Source organism: Hyperolius riggenbachi, chromosome 11, assembly GCF_040937935.1.
Source record: "Hyperolius riggenbachi isolate aHypRig1 chromosome 11, aHypRig1.pri, whole genome shotgun sequence".
Lineage (NCBI taxonomy): Eukaryota > Metazoa > Chordata > Amphibia > Anura > Hyperoliidae > Hyperolius > Hyperolius riggenbachi.
This window is the reverse complement of record NC_090656.1, coordinates 2,928,174-2,944,240: the sequence shown is the minus strand read 5'-3', so window position 1 is coordinate 2,944,240 and position 16,067 is coordinate 2,928,174. Positions and strand designations below refer to the sequence as shown.

The following is a 16,067-nucleotide window of genomic DNA, read 5'->3' as shown; positions in this document are numbered from 1 at the left end:
CCCAGGACTTGGGAACTGCGGCAAGGGACAGATAGGCTGCCAGGGGCTGGAGGGAGCCCCAGGTAAGTAGATCTTGGTTTTTTTTCTTCTCGCACCAGTCCTTTAAATGCAACTATCATTAACTGTGCAAGCATAAAAAGAAAGAGTAGTCCTAAATATCTAAAAAGTAGGCGGGTCGCACACTGCAAAAGCTAAATAGTGCGCACTCTGGCTGTAACATTACAGAGCCTAGGCTAATCACAGTCCACATAAGTTCCAACACATCCAGTAATCACTACTGCTTATACTGGGAATACACAATGAGGTTTTTTGGCAGATAGACGGCTCAATAGATAATTTCCGACAGGTGCAATCTGATTTTGATCGATTTTCTCATAGAAGTGAATGGGAATCAAATGGAAAAACGATTGGAAAGTTGATAGGAATATCAATAGGCCAGTAAATCTGCTGAAAAAACTCATCGTGTATTCCCAGCATAAGGTGTCAGTTATCCAGGCTTGTCTGTCAACACATACATATGAAGAAGCTAGCGCAGTGATCTGCAACCTTGGCTATCCAGCTATTAAGGAACTACAAGTCCCACAATGCATTTGCCTTTATGAGTCATGACTGTGGCTGTCAGACTCCAGCAATGCATTGTGGGACTTGTAATTCCTTAACAGCTGGAGGGCCAAGTTTGCAGACCACTGCGCTAGCACATCCCGAGAATTATCCTTATTGTTTTCTTGCAAATAAGCCAGCGTTTCAGAGCCACACAGGGCCCCTTTATCAAGGCTGCCTGCTGGGTGCACGTCACACCTGTGAGTGTGAAGAGGAGCAGAGACTCCCCACTTAAAGGAACTCCAGTGAAAATAATGTAATTAAAAAGTGCTTCATTTTTACAATAATTATGTATAAATGATTTAGTGAGTGTTTGCCCATTGTAAAATCTTTCCTCTCCCTGATTTACATTCTGACATTTATCACTTGGTGACATTTTTACTGCTGGCAGGTGATGTCACTGGAAGGAGATGCTGCTTGCTGTTTTGGCAGTTGGAAAGAGCTGTTATTTCCCACAACGCAACAAGGCTCCCACAGTGTGATGTCAGAACCATGGTCCTGACACCACACTGTTGGAGGTGTTTCACTACAATATCAGCCATACAGAGCCACCTGATGATCGGTTTGAGAAAAAGAATCGATTTCTCATGGGAAAGGGGGTGTCAGCTGCTGATTGGGATGAAGTTCAATTCTTGGTCACGGTTTCTCTTAAACCTTTTAGCTTTACCCTGAAACGGCAGACAGATTGTTGCCTAGAGCGACGCCTTGATAAAAGGGCTCCGAACCCGTGGCTTTCATTTGCAAGATAACCATAAAGAGAATTGTCAGATGTGCTGCTTCTTCATATGCATGTGTTCAACAAGGAGCGTCATCCCCTTTTACAGCTTCAGCACTCCCTGTATAAACTTAAATGGGAACCTTTAGTGTGAGACAAAAACCTTGCATATTGTCTGTCAGCACACCTCAAAAGAAACACAAATAAAGCATCAATAGTGTAAAACCTTTAGGTAATGGCCACCGGTGTGTGCACATACAGAAAACCAAACGGTCCTGATGCTGTCACCACGGTAACATCCACTGATTGGGCAAATCTACATAAAGAGTACACAAGCTTCTCATAGCAGAAAACTGTGGCTTTAATAAACAAGCCCCTAATGAATTACCGGGGAGCAGGTGTGTATTATAACCCCACCAATTACCGGGGAGCAGGTGTGTATTATAACCCCACCAATTACCGGGGAGCAGGTGTGTAATATAACCCCACCAATTACCGGGGAGCAGGTGTGTATTATAACCCCACCAATTACCGGGGAGCAGGTGTGTAATATAACCCCACCAATTACCGGGGAGCAGGTGTGTATTATAACCCCACCAATTACCGGGGAGCAGGTGTGTATTATAACCCCACCAATTACCGGGGAGCAGGTGTGTATTATAACCCCACCAATTACCGGGGAGCAGGTGTGTAATATAACCCCACCAATTACCGGGGAGCAGGTGTGTAATATAACCCCACCAATTACCGGGGAGCAGGTGTGTATTATAACCCCACCAATTACCGGGAAGCAGGTGTGTAATATAACCCCACCAATTACCGGGGAGCAGGTGTGTAATATAACCCCACCAATTACCGGGGAGCAGGTGTGTAATATAACCCCACCAATTACCGGGGAGCAGGTGTGTATTATAACCCCACCACCTGCCAGTCTGTGCAGCAGTAATAGAGACTTAAGGTGCGTACACACATGCGACTATGGTCGTTTGAAACGATCGTTCCCCGATCGTTTCAAACAACGATCGTTTAACCTTCTGCCGCCCGCGTCACGCCAGTAGGCCCAGGACCGCCTAACGCCAATTGGCGTAAAGTCCTGGGGCTCTGTTTTGCATGAGATCGCGCGCATCTCATGCTCGGAGGGCGGAGCTCCGCCCCGCCTTCAGTCTCTGAGCGGCTATTGCTGCTCGGGAGACTGTTAGACGGCGATCACGCCGTCTATTTACTAGGTACAGTGCTGCGATGAGCAGCAGCGCTGCACTGGGGACAGCCGTGTGACACGGCTGTCCCCATGGGGGACAAGAGACAGATCGGCTCTCATAGGCAGAAGCCTATGACAGCCGATCGCCATAATTGGCTGGCTGTGGGGAGGGAGGGAGGGAGGGAATAAACTTAAAGAAACAGGGGTTTTGAACAAAAAAAACAAACAATAATTATTTTTAAAAAAATAAACATGGGGGGAGCGATCAGACCCCACCAACAGAGAGCTCTGTTGGTGGGGAGAAAAGGGAGGGGGGGAATCACTTCTGTGCTGAGTTGTGCGGCCCTGCAGCTTGGCCTTAAAGAGAATCTGTATTGTTAAAATCGCACAAAAGTAAACATACCAGTGCGTTAGGGGACATCTCCTATTACCCTCTGTCACAATTTCGCCGCTCCCCGCCGCATTAAAAGTGGTTAAAAACAGTTTTAAAAAGCTTATTTATAAACAAACAAAATGGCCACCAAAACAGGAAGTAGGTTGATGTACAGTATGTCCACACATAGAAAGTACATCCATACACAAGCAGGCTGTATACAGCATTCCTTTTGAATCTCAAGAGATCATTTGTGTGTTTCTTTCCCCCCTGAGGGGGGAGTGCATAGCAGAACCACAACACTGAAGAACTTGGCAGCCTTCCAGACACAGGCTGACAAGTCTGACAAGGGAAAGATACATTGATTTATTACAGAGACTGTGATAGTACAAAGTGCTGCAGTAAGCCAGAACACATTAGAATAGCTTTTGGAACTTGTAGGATGATAAAAAACAGGATGCAATTTTTGTTACGGAGTCTCTTTAAAGCTGCAGTGGCCAATTTAGCTAAAAATTGCCTGGTCACTAGGGGGGTTTAGCCCTGCAGTCCTCAAGTGGTTAAAAAAAAGCAGCCAACGACCATGCAGTCTGACGGTCGAGCTAGACCGTTAAAAACGAACGATATGGCTTGGCGTCTTTTTTCCAACGACGATCGTTTGCAAAAGTAGTACATCGTTGGAAACGATCGTTCGTACTAGGCTTGACAATGCGCATTTCGCTATTTCTCCATGGAACTTTTCATTTTTATGCGCAGGCGCAATAGTTGCTTTACGTGATGTAACGTTCGTTCTAACGATCAGATCGTTACACACTTTTAAAAGCTAACTTTACTTAGATCGTTCTTTCTTCAATTAAAAGATCGTTCGTCCACAACGAACGATCGTTGTCACATGTGTGTACGTAGCTTTACAATGAAGCCTTTTGCACATATTAACCACTTAATGACAAGCTGCTGCCGCTGTGCATGTGCGCGCTCCCGCACGTGTGTTCCCAGGAGCGTGCACGTGTGTTCCCACGAGCGTGCACGTGAAAATAGTGAGGAAAAAAAAACAAAGAAAAAATACAGCTTTATTTCCTAATACTATATTGTCACCATACTTTGTACTAGGGACATAATTAAAATCTTGTGATAACCAGGACAAATGGGCAGATACAATGTGTGGGTTTTATTTACAGTAGCAGTGTTTATATTAAAACTGTAGGGGATGAAATTGGAGAAATGTATTCTTTTTTTTTTTTTTTTTTTTTCCCTTGATTTTCCTCTTTAAAATGCATAAGAAATAAAGTAATTACTGAAAACAAATATTAACCCCAAAAAGCCCAATTGGTGGTGAAAAATATGAGATATAGATCATTTTATTGTGATCAGTAGTGATTAAGCTATTGGCAAATGAAAGGGATGAGCACTGAAAGGTGAAACATCGCTCTTGTCCTTTTAGGGTAAAAAAACGCTTTGGGGTGAAGTGGTTAAAATCTGGTTTTTTTTGTTTACCGTATATACTCAAGTATAAGCCGAGTTTTTGAGCCCAGAAAAGTGGCACTAAAGTGGGGGTCTCGGCTTATAATAAGCACAGAGAGGCCCCCCCAAGTGCCCCCGCCGCAATATGAGATCTGGAAGTGCGCGGTAACTGCTTTCCGTGTAGTCCTCAGCGTGTGCAGTGTGCGCGAGCAGAACTTGGGAGAGACTTCTGTGCTGCCCATCCCCGTACCTTTGTGTCTCCCCGGCATATGTAGTGCTGGTGCGTCCCGTTACTCACCCCCTGGTGCCCAATTGTCTCCCTGGCAAGTGCTGCATATGCAGCAGTGGTGGGTCTGACTGTCACTCACCGGTCTGCGCCACTTGGAATCCCTCTGCCTCTCGTAGCTGTGGTCTCATTGCTATGACGTGATTGCAGGTGTCACTAGATGGCGCCATAGCAATGAGACCGCGGCTACGAGAAGCAGAGGGATTCCAATTGGCGCAGACCGGTGAGTGACAGTCAGACCCGCCACTGCTGCATATTCCCCACATGCTAGGGAGACAATCAGGCACCAGGAGGTGAGTAACTGCTGCACCAGCACCGTATATGCGGGGGGGGGGGGGGGGGGGGAGAGACACCCACAGGAACTCTGGTATGGGGGTGTGCTGCTGTACAGAAAGAGGGGTGGGAATGCATGAAGCTATACTCTGCAGGAATTTCAATTGAAGATCTTACAAGAAAGTTAGTGGATCCGAGATAAACTTTTACACATTGCATAATTGGGTTCCTTTCCTATTGTTTATAGGGCATTCCTCAAGCCAAATACATTTTTGTTTTAATACTCTAATTCCTTATAAACTAAACAAGCCACACCCACATGTTTTCAGAGAGCCAAGGCATTTTCAGACAGTAGCAAGGGCTCATGGGAGTTCAGTCTGGGCAGGAGGAGGGGGAGGTATTACTAGCCAGAGATTTCAGAGGCAGAGGGGATGAGGGAGGAGGAGGGGGGATTAGTTTTTTTTCCACAGGCTGAGTGCTGAAGATGCAGCTAAGCTTGCCTGTGTGTAATGTTTACAAACATGGCTGCTGTCATTGTATCACAGGAAGAAATAATCATTTTCTATTGAAGCTGTTTGCTGCTAGATTTGCTGTGTAAACTATCTAAACTTTAGATAAGATATATAGACAAGTTACTTGTTATATTTAGTTTTTCATCTCAGATCCGCTTTAAGTAACTGCGGATCAATGAACTGACCAGGAGGGTTGCTGCAGGTGGGTCCAGCAATATCAGGAGACACCTGTATGCACTTTAGAATGTCAGGGGCACAAATGTCAGCTACACACACCATTCCAGTCTGCCATTTTCCACTGTATATGTACTTTCTACCCCCTCCAATCCATCTATATTCTCCAAACAGTGCTTTCATCTGCACCATTGGACCACTGCATTTCCTCCCCTCCCCTTTACTTGAGTCAATCATTTTTCCCAGTATATTTAGGTAAAAGTTAGGGGGTTGGCCTATACTCGGGTCGGCCTATACTCCACTATATACGGTATTTTGACTCGGTTATCGTGTAATGACTGGCAGACCATCCTTTTCTGCTGGTGCTGCCAGGCTTTGATTCGCACTGGGGGTGGTCAGTGGGTTGCAAATAATTCTGAGCTGAAATGTTATGAGCCATGGAAATGGTGAAAGAAGTGCAGCAGCTGTGTTTGATTCCTTCATTTCAAAACTGCCTAAGCGCCCTTTCCCACTACCCTGCAATTTGCGATCTGATTCCGATTGCTAACAGATTGCTCCCTCACCTTAGAGGAAAGGGGGGTAGAGGATAGTACTAGATTTTGTCTTTAAATTTATGAAATCTGCCTGTACGGTTATGGAGATTTTTGGATTTGGCATGCCATAGTGTCTCTCTCTCATGGCTTGTTTCCTCCTCCTCAGATCCAGTAGTAAAGGAGCAGCAGGCACAGACAGACACCAATCTGCTCCCCGGCAGCCTGTCGACAGCTCGATGAGGTCTGGGCACTGTGGGTAAGTATCCACCAATGTCACCGTCTTTGGCCGTATTGCATTTGGACACGTTTGACCCCTCCCTGTGAGGTTGGATGGCTTTCTAACCCTTTTCCCTGTCATTTAAAGTCATGGCAATATCCTTATCCCAGAGTGATTCATTTTAGCTGTATATTATTTATTTTGTACAAAAATTGAATAAATATATGTAACGGCTATTGTGCTGGAATTACAGATGTTTTTGAGTAGTTATAATGGGGTGCAGAGGGTAGCACAGCTTGAGTTGCTTGGGCTGGTATCAGGACTCTGGAGTTGGTACAAAAATCCTCCAGCTCCAAATTCATCTCCACTAATTTAGATATAACAATCTTGTTGATTGAACATCTGTAACGTAAAAGGCATTTCAATACTTAGGAATGTCAACGGTATATTTAGATGGCCTCTGCTTTTGGGAACCAAACAAAGTTTCTTGGCAGGAAGCGAACATTCTATCCTGTCAGCCATCCTGGCCTGTCATTGCCAACGTTAATGCCCCGGCACATTGTCTGTATAAGATTCAACGGAGCCCAAGATCAGCCGGGTTCCAGTGTGTAGCCCTGCCACCCTGCAGAAAAAGCCTCTACCTTTTCTGTATCTGATATAGGCCAGGGCCATATACTGCTAGGGGCAGAGCTATGCACAGGAAACCAGCTGATGTGGGGTTCCAGTGTGTAGCCCTGCTACCCTGCAGAAAAAACCTCTACCTCTTCTGTATCTGATATAGGCCAGGGCCATTTACTGCTAGGGGCAGAGCTATGCACAGGAAACCAGCTGATGTGGGGTTCCAGTGTGTAGCCCTGCCACCCTGCAGAAAAAGCCTCTACCTCTTCTGTATCTGATATAGGCCGGGGCCATATACTGCTAGGGGCAGAGCTATGCACAGGAAACCAGCTGATGTGGGGTTCCAGTGTGTAGCCCTGCCACCCTGCAGTAAAAGCCCCTACCTTTTCTATATCTGATACAGAAAAGGCCAGGGACACTTTCCGCAAGGGGGGCGGATCTGTGCACGGAATCCAGCAGATATGGGGTTCCAGTGAATCTTCTTAAACAGACAATGTGTTGGGGGTATTCTAACTTTTAAGAATTAGCATAACTCTTTGTTTTTTATGTACACCAGATATGCATTTTAACAAAACTTTGGATATAGCTGTAGAGTTGCTGTTGAATAGAAATCAGACATAGTCCTTGGTAAGAGTACTTGTAGTGGGTGCAGACAGGAACAAAGAATATCGATCAGGCCCTAGGCAATGTAACTGTGTGTACAGCTAAGAGTAATGTGCAGGTACTTTGCAGGAGAATGAGGGGATTCTTCCTCTATTACACATTCTTCATGTATGATTTGAACATGGATCAGGCCCTAGGCAATATAACTATGGGTACATGTAAGTGATGTGCAGGTACTCTGCAGGAGAATGAGGGGATTCTTCCTCCATTACACATTCTTCATGTACAATCTGAACATGGATCAGGCCCTAGGCAATGTAACTGTGGGTACATTTAAGAATGAGGTGCAGGTACTCTGCAGGGGAATAAGGGGATTCTTCCTCTATTACACATTCTTCGTGCACAATCTGAACATGGATCAGACTGTAGACAATGTGACTGTGAGTACATGTAAGAGTGATGTGCAGGTACTCTGCAGGGGAATGAGGGGATTCTTCCTCTATTACACATTCTTCATGCACAATCTGAATCAAGTTTATGAATGATATACAACACCTCTGCAATTAGTGTGCACAACATTCTCAGTGGATTCACAACAGCTCTGCGGGGATAGCATATCTAAAGTATAGCACTACTGTCTAACTTAATTTGTTGTCACCAACCTCTAATTTAACAGTATTTCAAAATAATTGATTTTGTGAGCAAAGGAAGTTTGAAAATCATGTAGAATCGGTACAGGAGCTGACAAATAGCTAAAAGTGCTTAAAGTTCAAATCTAATTTTTCTTTTTATTGGATAAAACTCCTCAATAAAAACCTCAATTACTTATACCAAATATTGCACTTTAAATAGTCACTCATTCAACCTGCACCACTCTTTCATGCACATACTAGAAGGGCCCTTCTGAAAAAAGTCCGATGAACTCTTTAAAAATCAAAGTCAAATTGGTCAAAACAAATTAAGTGAAAAAAGATCAAAGAGATATCAGATAATGTATGGAGAACAAAAATTTTGCTTTCGCATGTAAAAGATATTGCTCAGTGTTGTCCTAGAGCAATATCTTTTACATGAGAAAGCAAAATTTTTGCTTTAAGCGCGTGTAGACACATTTTTTGTATTTTCTGGCTGTTTGAGGTTTTAAGGGACCCCTCAGTACTACACGCTGCTCGTTGTAATAGCTGATCCCCTCCAAGCGCCTGGTAAAACTTTATTCAAATAGCTACAAGTGTTGACCCAAAAGTACTTGTTCAAACAAATATAGCTCATATAAAATTATTAGTGTTTTGTGGTGTACTAAACTACATATTAAATGATATATAAATGTCAGTTTGCATAATGGCACAGCTGGATGTCGCACTAATGACCAGGGTAACGTCAGTGAGATGTGAATAATTGAGTTAATGCAGGATTATGCAAATTTTGTATAAAAATATTTGCAAAATTTTGAAAAAAAAAATGGACTAATCAGCTCATGTAAAGGTGGAATTTGGTCCATTTTCAGCTTGCATACGTTTGTACACACAATTTGCAATCTTACTACTAAATACTGCTGCAATGTTTATTTATGGCCACTTGTCACTACGGGAACAAAGTAGCTTTCAGTTTCTGTATAGTCTGCTAGTAGAGAGAGATCAGATCATTCCAAGAATTTACAGCATCAGTTCTGCTGACTGAGGATAAAAGCAGAGCACTTATCTTAAACCAGATAACTCTATAGGAGCTGCTAATGAGTTAAGAGTCAGAGTTGGTGCATTTTTGTAGGACTCTGACTCCAGGTACCCACAAAATTACTCTAACTCCGACTCCACAGCCCTGGTTGGCTGGTATAGCCTGAGCTTGTTGGGTTGGTCATGTCCGTTTCTGTGCTTGCTTTTGAACCTCCTTGTAGTTTCAAGGGACTCCGAGCACATCTCATGGGCATTCCATTAAGACTCCGACCAGTACTGCAAAGTGCTTAAAGATGCATACCTTTCTGTAGCTTGTGCTCTCCTCTTTCATTTGATGCCTGAATTGCCGTTCTACACCAAATAGTTTTCGTTCGATTTCATTTTAAAAATCGCGGCTGCCATCTTGGCTATGTTATAACCTCCGGGTCACCCCTGTCTTCTCTGTTAGAGAAGTGCATCACTGAATGAAGCAGGAAGAGGAAGTGACACGCATGGCCATTACAAGAGGCTCCTCCAGAGGGGTCATAGCACGACTTTGCTGGAAGTCGTCTGGCTTAAAGGCATGCCCGTGTGAGGTGCTCGGAGTCCCTTTCAGTACAACACAGTTTAGTATTTAGGATTGGTACACACAGCTATAGAACAAAAAATGCTTTTGCCATCGTCCTGTTACTGAATACTGTATATTACAAGGGGCTAATGACTGTTACCAGTCCCTGTCCCTGTGCCAGACGGAGCTGATAAACAAAATGTAGGTAATGAATCTGAAATGGCTCTGTTAGTCTTGTATATAGACCCATGTGACCTGTTCCTGTACCATTGTTTAATGTTGTAATGTCTCCCCTATTTATTATACAGTGCTGCAGAATATCTACGTGCCTTATAAATAAAACAATAGTGCACCAATATTCTCCTGCAGACCAGACCTCCTGGCAGCTTCAGCTTAGTGAGACTCCTCTCCAGTGAGACAAACTGCCACCTCACTCTATGAAATGGGCAGTCACTCTTTGTATTGCTTTGTATTGACCCCCCATGGGTCAGCAATGCATCTGGGGTCATCAGGCTCCTCCCCCTCCCCAGCCTGGTCTGGAGCGTTCTCCTGATGAGTCGCAGATAGCTGCCGAACTAGTAGGGCTGGCGGGGACACAGACATTGGACACTAGTGAAGCCGGGGGACGGCCCCTTTTAGTGCGGTTTGGACATCAGTCGGGGAGAGCCTGGAAAAACTCTGTGATTTTAAAGAGAATTTATGTGAGTGCACGTTCTTTTCAATAGATTTTACATACAGCTCTATGCTATGGTGGGTGTGAATTTGTCCCATTTGAGGTGTATTGGCCAATGAGAGTATTTTGCAAGAGTGAAGGCAGACAGAGGACTAGTACGTGGCAGGGGGGCCGCCTGATGATCCCAAATGCATTGCTGACCCACCTGAGGGTCAATAAAAAGGGGGGGTGCCCATTTCGTAGAGTGAGGCGGCAGTTTTTGTCTCACCTGAGAGGCGTTTTACTAAACCTGCAGCTGCCAGGAGGTCTGGTCTGCAGGAGAATATTGGTGCACTATTGTTTTATTTATAAGGCACGTAGATATTCTGCAGCACTGTATAATAAATAGGGGAGACATTACAATGTTAAAGCAGCAGGGACAGCCATACTATCCGGGGAGAAGAAAACACATTTATAAATACTTATTCTACTTGCATATGGATTGTACTGTCCACATTTTGATTTTAGTGAATTTTATATAGTAAATAAAGAGAAAACTCAGGCATTTTCCATCTTTGCTGCCTTTGACTGAAGCCAATCCTGATGTCATTTCCTTTCTTACGCTTTTTTTTTCCCTCCTAGAAACTGCACTGTCATATCTAGCTGGCTTTGTAACCACGTGAGTACAGCATGTATATTTCAGCAGCTTCTGCAGAGGGGTGAGGTGTATTTCCCTTCTCAGCCTCTTGTCACACTGAACTGCCCTCAGCCAATCAGTGAGGAGCAGCAAGGTGGGAGGGGAGATAACAAGCTTCCCTCTCCCTGGCAATGTACCAGAATAGAGCCAAGCTGACTGAGATAAGATTCATTACAGCAGAAACATTTATGATTATATTGGAATGCTTGCAATGCAGGGGCTGGATGTAGACTACATAATAAACACAACAGCAGTGGGTAAATGGAATTTGATTTGATGGCTGACAGTCCTGCTTTAGGCCTCTTTCACACTGGAGCGTTTTACTCGTGATTTCAGCTTATCTATAAATCACTGGAGCTTGAAAAAGCGCTGTGGCAATGCAAATCAGTGGCAGCGTTCACACTGTAGTGATCACCATTGATTAGCGATTTGCTGAAGTCTCAGACCTGTTGCGTGCAGCGATTTTGGAGCGATTGCATCTCAATGTTTAAGAATCACAAAACGCAATCACTCCAGAATCACTTTCCTGTGCAGTGAAGAAATACAGGAAAATATCTTTCTTTTTTCTAGTGTTTTCTAATACCCAGTGAAAATGGAGCCTTAAAGCGGGACTGTCAGGCATAAGATCAAATTCCATTTATCCACTGCTGCTGTGTTCATTATGCAGCCTGCAGCCTTACCCAGCAATGTAAGTTTTCCAATATAATCAGAAATGTTTCTGCTGTAATAAATCTTCTCTCAGCAAGCCTGGCTATATTTTTTTTACATTCAGCAGTTGGCTGATGGTGTAATGGTTAAGGGCTCTGCCTCTGACACAGGAGACCAGGGTTCGAATCTCGGCTCTGCCTGTTCAGTAAGCCAGCACTAATTCAGTAGGAGACCTTTGGCAAGTCTCCCTTACACTGCTACTGCCAATAGAGCGCGCCCTAGTGGCTGCTGCTCTGCTCTGGCGCTTTGAGTCCGAAAGGAGAAAAGCGCAATATAAATGTTATTTGTCTTGTCTTGTCTACATTGCCAACGAGAAGGAAACTTGTCCTCACCCCTCCCACAATCCTCCTCCTCACTGATTGGCTGCGGGCACTTCATCGAGCTGCTGAAATCTAATCTATGCCGTGTTCACTTGTGTTTACAAAGCAAGCTAGATATGACGGTGCAGTTTCTAGGGAAGAAATGACATCAGGTTTGGCTTCAGTCAAAGGGAATCAAGATGGAAAACAGTATTCTCTTTATTTACTATACACAACTCACTGAAATCAAAACATGGACAGTACCTTGCATCTGTTATGGAAGTAGAACTTCTAGTTATTTACTTATCTATGTGTTTTTTGTTTTTTCCTGGGATAGTATGGCTAACCCTGCTGCTTCAAACAATAGTACAGCTATGGGTCACATGGGTCAATAAACAATACTTACCTACGTCATTTCAGATTTATGCCTACATTTTGTTAAAGGAGAACTGTAGTAAGAGGTATATCGTGGCTGCTATATTTATTTCCTGTTATGCAATACCAGTTGCCTGGCTGTCCTGCTGATCCGCTGCCTCTAATACCGTTAGCCATAGCCCCTGAACAAGCATGCAGCATATCAGGTGTTTCTGACATTATGGTCAGATCTGACAAGATTAGCTGCATGCTTGTTTCTGGTTCACACTACGGCAGGCAGATGGCTCTACAGGACAGCCAGGTAACTGGTATTGTTTAAAAGGAAATCAATATGGCAGCCTCCATATCCCTCTCACTACAGTTCTCCTTAAACAGCTCCATCTGGTGCAGAAGCTGGTAAGTCATTAGCCCCTATGTAATATACTCTCGAAAATCTCCAGTAACATGAAGATGGAGATCTGGTTTCCTGGAGAATTTGTGCAGTATTGCTTGGTGTATAGCAAGCCTATAGCTTTACATTTTACACAGCCACACCAACCCCACATGTAGACAGCCTGTTTCTGACTTTTGGTCCTCATCAGTGTATGGCAGGGATTGATATTGCTGTATGAGATAGGGCTTGGAACAGTACAACAGAGTAACCAAGCAGCTCAGGGTGACCCAAACCACTAGGAATTTAAAGCTATAGGCTCGCTATACACCAGCGGTTCTGGCTGCTTGCCTGGCTTACAGGGGCGAAAATGGATAATTTGCATATTCAGTAGTGGTGCATTGTGGGTAACCACAAATGTTCACTAAAAGCTGAATTCTTGCAAGTTTCCTTCTGTTTTAAGAAGGCAAATCCCACCAAGCATTGCTTGTTAGTAGGAGGGCTTGTCGGTCTCTTTTAGCCCCCTATACATTCCTTTGGTTTGGGTCACCCCGAGCTGCTTGGTACTCTGCAGTATTGTATGACATCCTATTTGGAACTGATATGCTGTCTAAATATTTGTACTGCTCAAGGCTTCTGTAGCAGCGCACCACTGTTCACCCTGGTGTCTTGTCAGCACAAGAAATAGTCTGAATATGCTTTATAAAGGTAATAATGTCCTTGTATAGGAGTGCAGGCAGCGACTTGTTGCCCAGCATTTGCTTTTGGGTGTGAAGGGGACATGGCCACGCCCCTCACCTTGCCCGGCTTCCTGCTCATAGGTTTGTTGGTGCGGTTGTGATTTTTGTTTTCCCCCCCCCCCCTCACTTCCGCCCACCTTACTGAAAGAAACTGCTTCATTGCAAAGGCAAAACTATGGACAGGTGGGCAAGTGAGGGGCGGGGCTTTGGCTTTAAAGAGAACCAGAGAGGAGAAAAGTAAAGCTGTTATACATACACCTGGGGCTTCCTCCAGCCCCATACGCACGGATCGCTCCCACGCCGCCGTCCTCCGCTGCCTCTATCGCCAGTACCGGGTCCTGTCATTACCGCCAGTCGCCGGCGGATGCGGCCAATTCTGCACATCACAGGGGCTCCCTCAATACACGTACGCTTGCGGCTGCCTACTGCACAGGGGCATGCATATGGGTATGGAGGGAGCCCCTGTGATGCAGAGAATTGCCCGTGTCTGCCGCAAGTGACGGGCCCGGTACCAGCGGATCCAGGAAGCGGAGGACGGCGGCGTGGGAGCGATCCGTGCGTATGGGGCTGGAGGAAGCCCCAGGTATGTATACAATCTTTTCCTTTTTTCACCCTCCATTATTCCTCTCTGGTTCCCTTTAAATGTGATCGTCTCCCTTGTGCCAGGGCTACAGATGGCATTTTGACCACTTCCTGCATACTTGCATTTCAAAACCAGCACAGTGGAAAGGGTGGCGAGGCTGCAAATAATGTGATCTCCCACCATTAGTGGGCGCTGTGTCAGGTCTCACTGGTTGATAAGTGGCTTGGAGAGTTTCCTCTGTGCACTGACCGCCCTCTTCTCCTCTCCACAGGACGCCGCTGCTGTTTTCACCTTGTTTTCGGGAGAAAGCACCAGAACACTTCCTGCCCCCCCTGCGGCAGCGAACGCGGACATTGTGTGACCGATCCCAGCGGCACCAGAACCCAGTAACCTTCCCTTTACTAACTGACACTGCGATCAACAGGCAGGAACAGCCGTCATGTGTGAGGAGGGGCCCAAATCCTCGCCCTTCCCCGCCCTTCCTCCTCCTCCTCCCGAGGACAGGAAGCTTCTCTGTACCTTGATTTAACCCTCTGCCTTCTGGACGGAGCTTCCTCATAGGGTTTGTCAGGTGTAAGCAGGGTGAGCTGAGCCTCTGACTGGCCCAGCCATATGTAAGAATTTGGAGGTAGGTGCCCCAGGGGGGGGTAATCCAGTTACTAGTTGTGCTGTTACAGGGTACACCCACCTCTCTTCAAGCAGCAATATCCCCTCCAAACGTTGCTTTTTTCTCTTTCTTTTTTGTTAAAAATGACCAATATCCAGGGAAACTTTTAAGTTATGATGCCAAGATTCGAAGCTCTGGGCCGTTACCAGTCTTAATTTTGTGTTTTCTGAGTGATATGACTTGGCGTCTGTGGCGGTGTCACTGCGAGCGGAGGGGATTTAGGGGGGTCACTGGGGCCCCCTTTAAGTGCTGAACAAGAGCTCCTGATTGGATGTGGAGGCGCAGGGCGTCGTGTTCGAGGGGCTTACTATAGCTGAATGTCTAGTATCCTTAGTAGCTCCGTGTCACCTCCTGTCTACGTCACATGACCTCTCTCTGACCAGTCCGGCGTGGCCCCGCCCTCCAGTGACGCGTTACGTCTTTGTTCTATAGCTACCTCGGAGACCAGGCCCTGGCGAATGCTCAGTTCTGCTGCCTGTGCAATGCAAGCTACACAATCCAGTCCTCTGGGTGACAGTGTTTTTATATGTTACATGAACAAACATGGAAGACAGTGGGCGGTGCCAGCGGCCTCTTACTGTGGAATTGTGGGAAATCAGTGTTATATGGGGCTCTTATGGGGATAAGGGGGGGGGGGGCTGACTCTCCTTCTAGATGTTTTGCAGTAATGAGGGCTGGCTGGCCTGGTACAGGGCGTCGGAGGGAAGGGGTCAGCTTTGTGTTACGGTTACTCGCTCACAGTATTGTCGCTGTACACATGACACAGCCGTCAGGTTGTGTCTCAGCTGTAGCCGTGTTTGCTCCTCTGTTTCTCAGGTGGGTCGGTGAGACCCATTCTCTTCCCCTCCCAGTGCCCAGCAAGGTGAGGTGCGAGGTACAGACTGGCCCTTGCTGCGTGCTCTGCCACCCACTTGGAATCCAATCTATAAATACCTCTGTTCAGCAGACTTGTGTCCGACTCCTTTTGTTCTGTGTGTCTGTGGTCATGTGTGTTTGTGATAGGGTGCAGGTGCAGCACATGGTTGTGTGTAGTAGGTGCTGCAGGTGATAAGGTGCAGCAGATGGTTGTGTGTCCTGCAGGTGATGGGGTGTAGGTGCATCAGATGGTTGTGTGTCCTGCAGGTGATGGGGTGTAGGTGCATCAGATGGTTCTGTGTGTAGGTGCTGCAGGTGCTTGGTGTGCTGTGGGGGGCTGTGTGTAA

At 45.7% G+C, this 16,067-nt stretch overlaps 1 protein-coding gene across 1 annotated transcript in view; it reads left to right on the top strand.

The window, feature by feature from the left end:
* The window catches only part of CSNK2A2 (casein kinase 2 alpha 2), a 62,193-nt gene extending 46,383 nt beyond the window's left edge, over positions 1 to 15,810 (top strand). The window contains exons 11-12 of the mRNA XM_068259565.1: positions 6,289 to 6,378; positions 14,470 to 15,810. Coding sequence (XP_068115666.1) covers positions 6,289 to 6,362 — 74 coding nt within the window. The 3' untranslated portion in view covers positions 6,363 to 6,378; positions 14,470 to 15,810. The remainder of the gene's footprint in view (positions 1 to 6,288; positions 6,379 to 14,469) is intronic.
* The last annotated feature ends 257 nt before the right edge of the window (positions 15,811 to 16,067 follow it).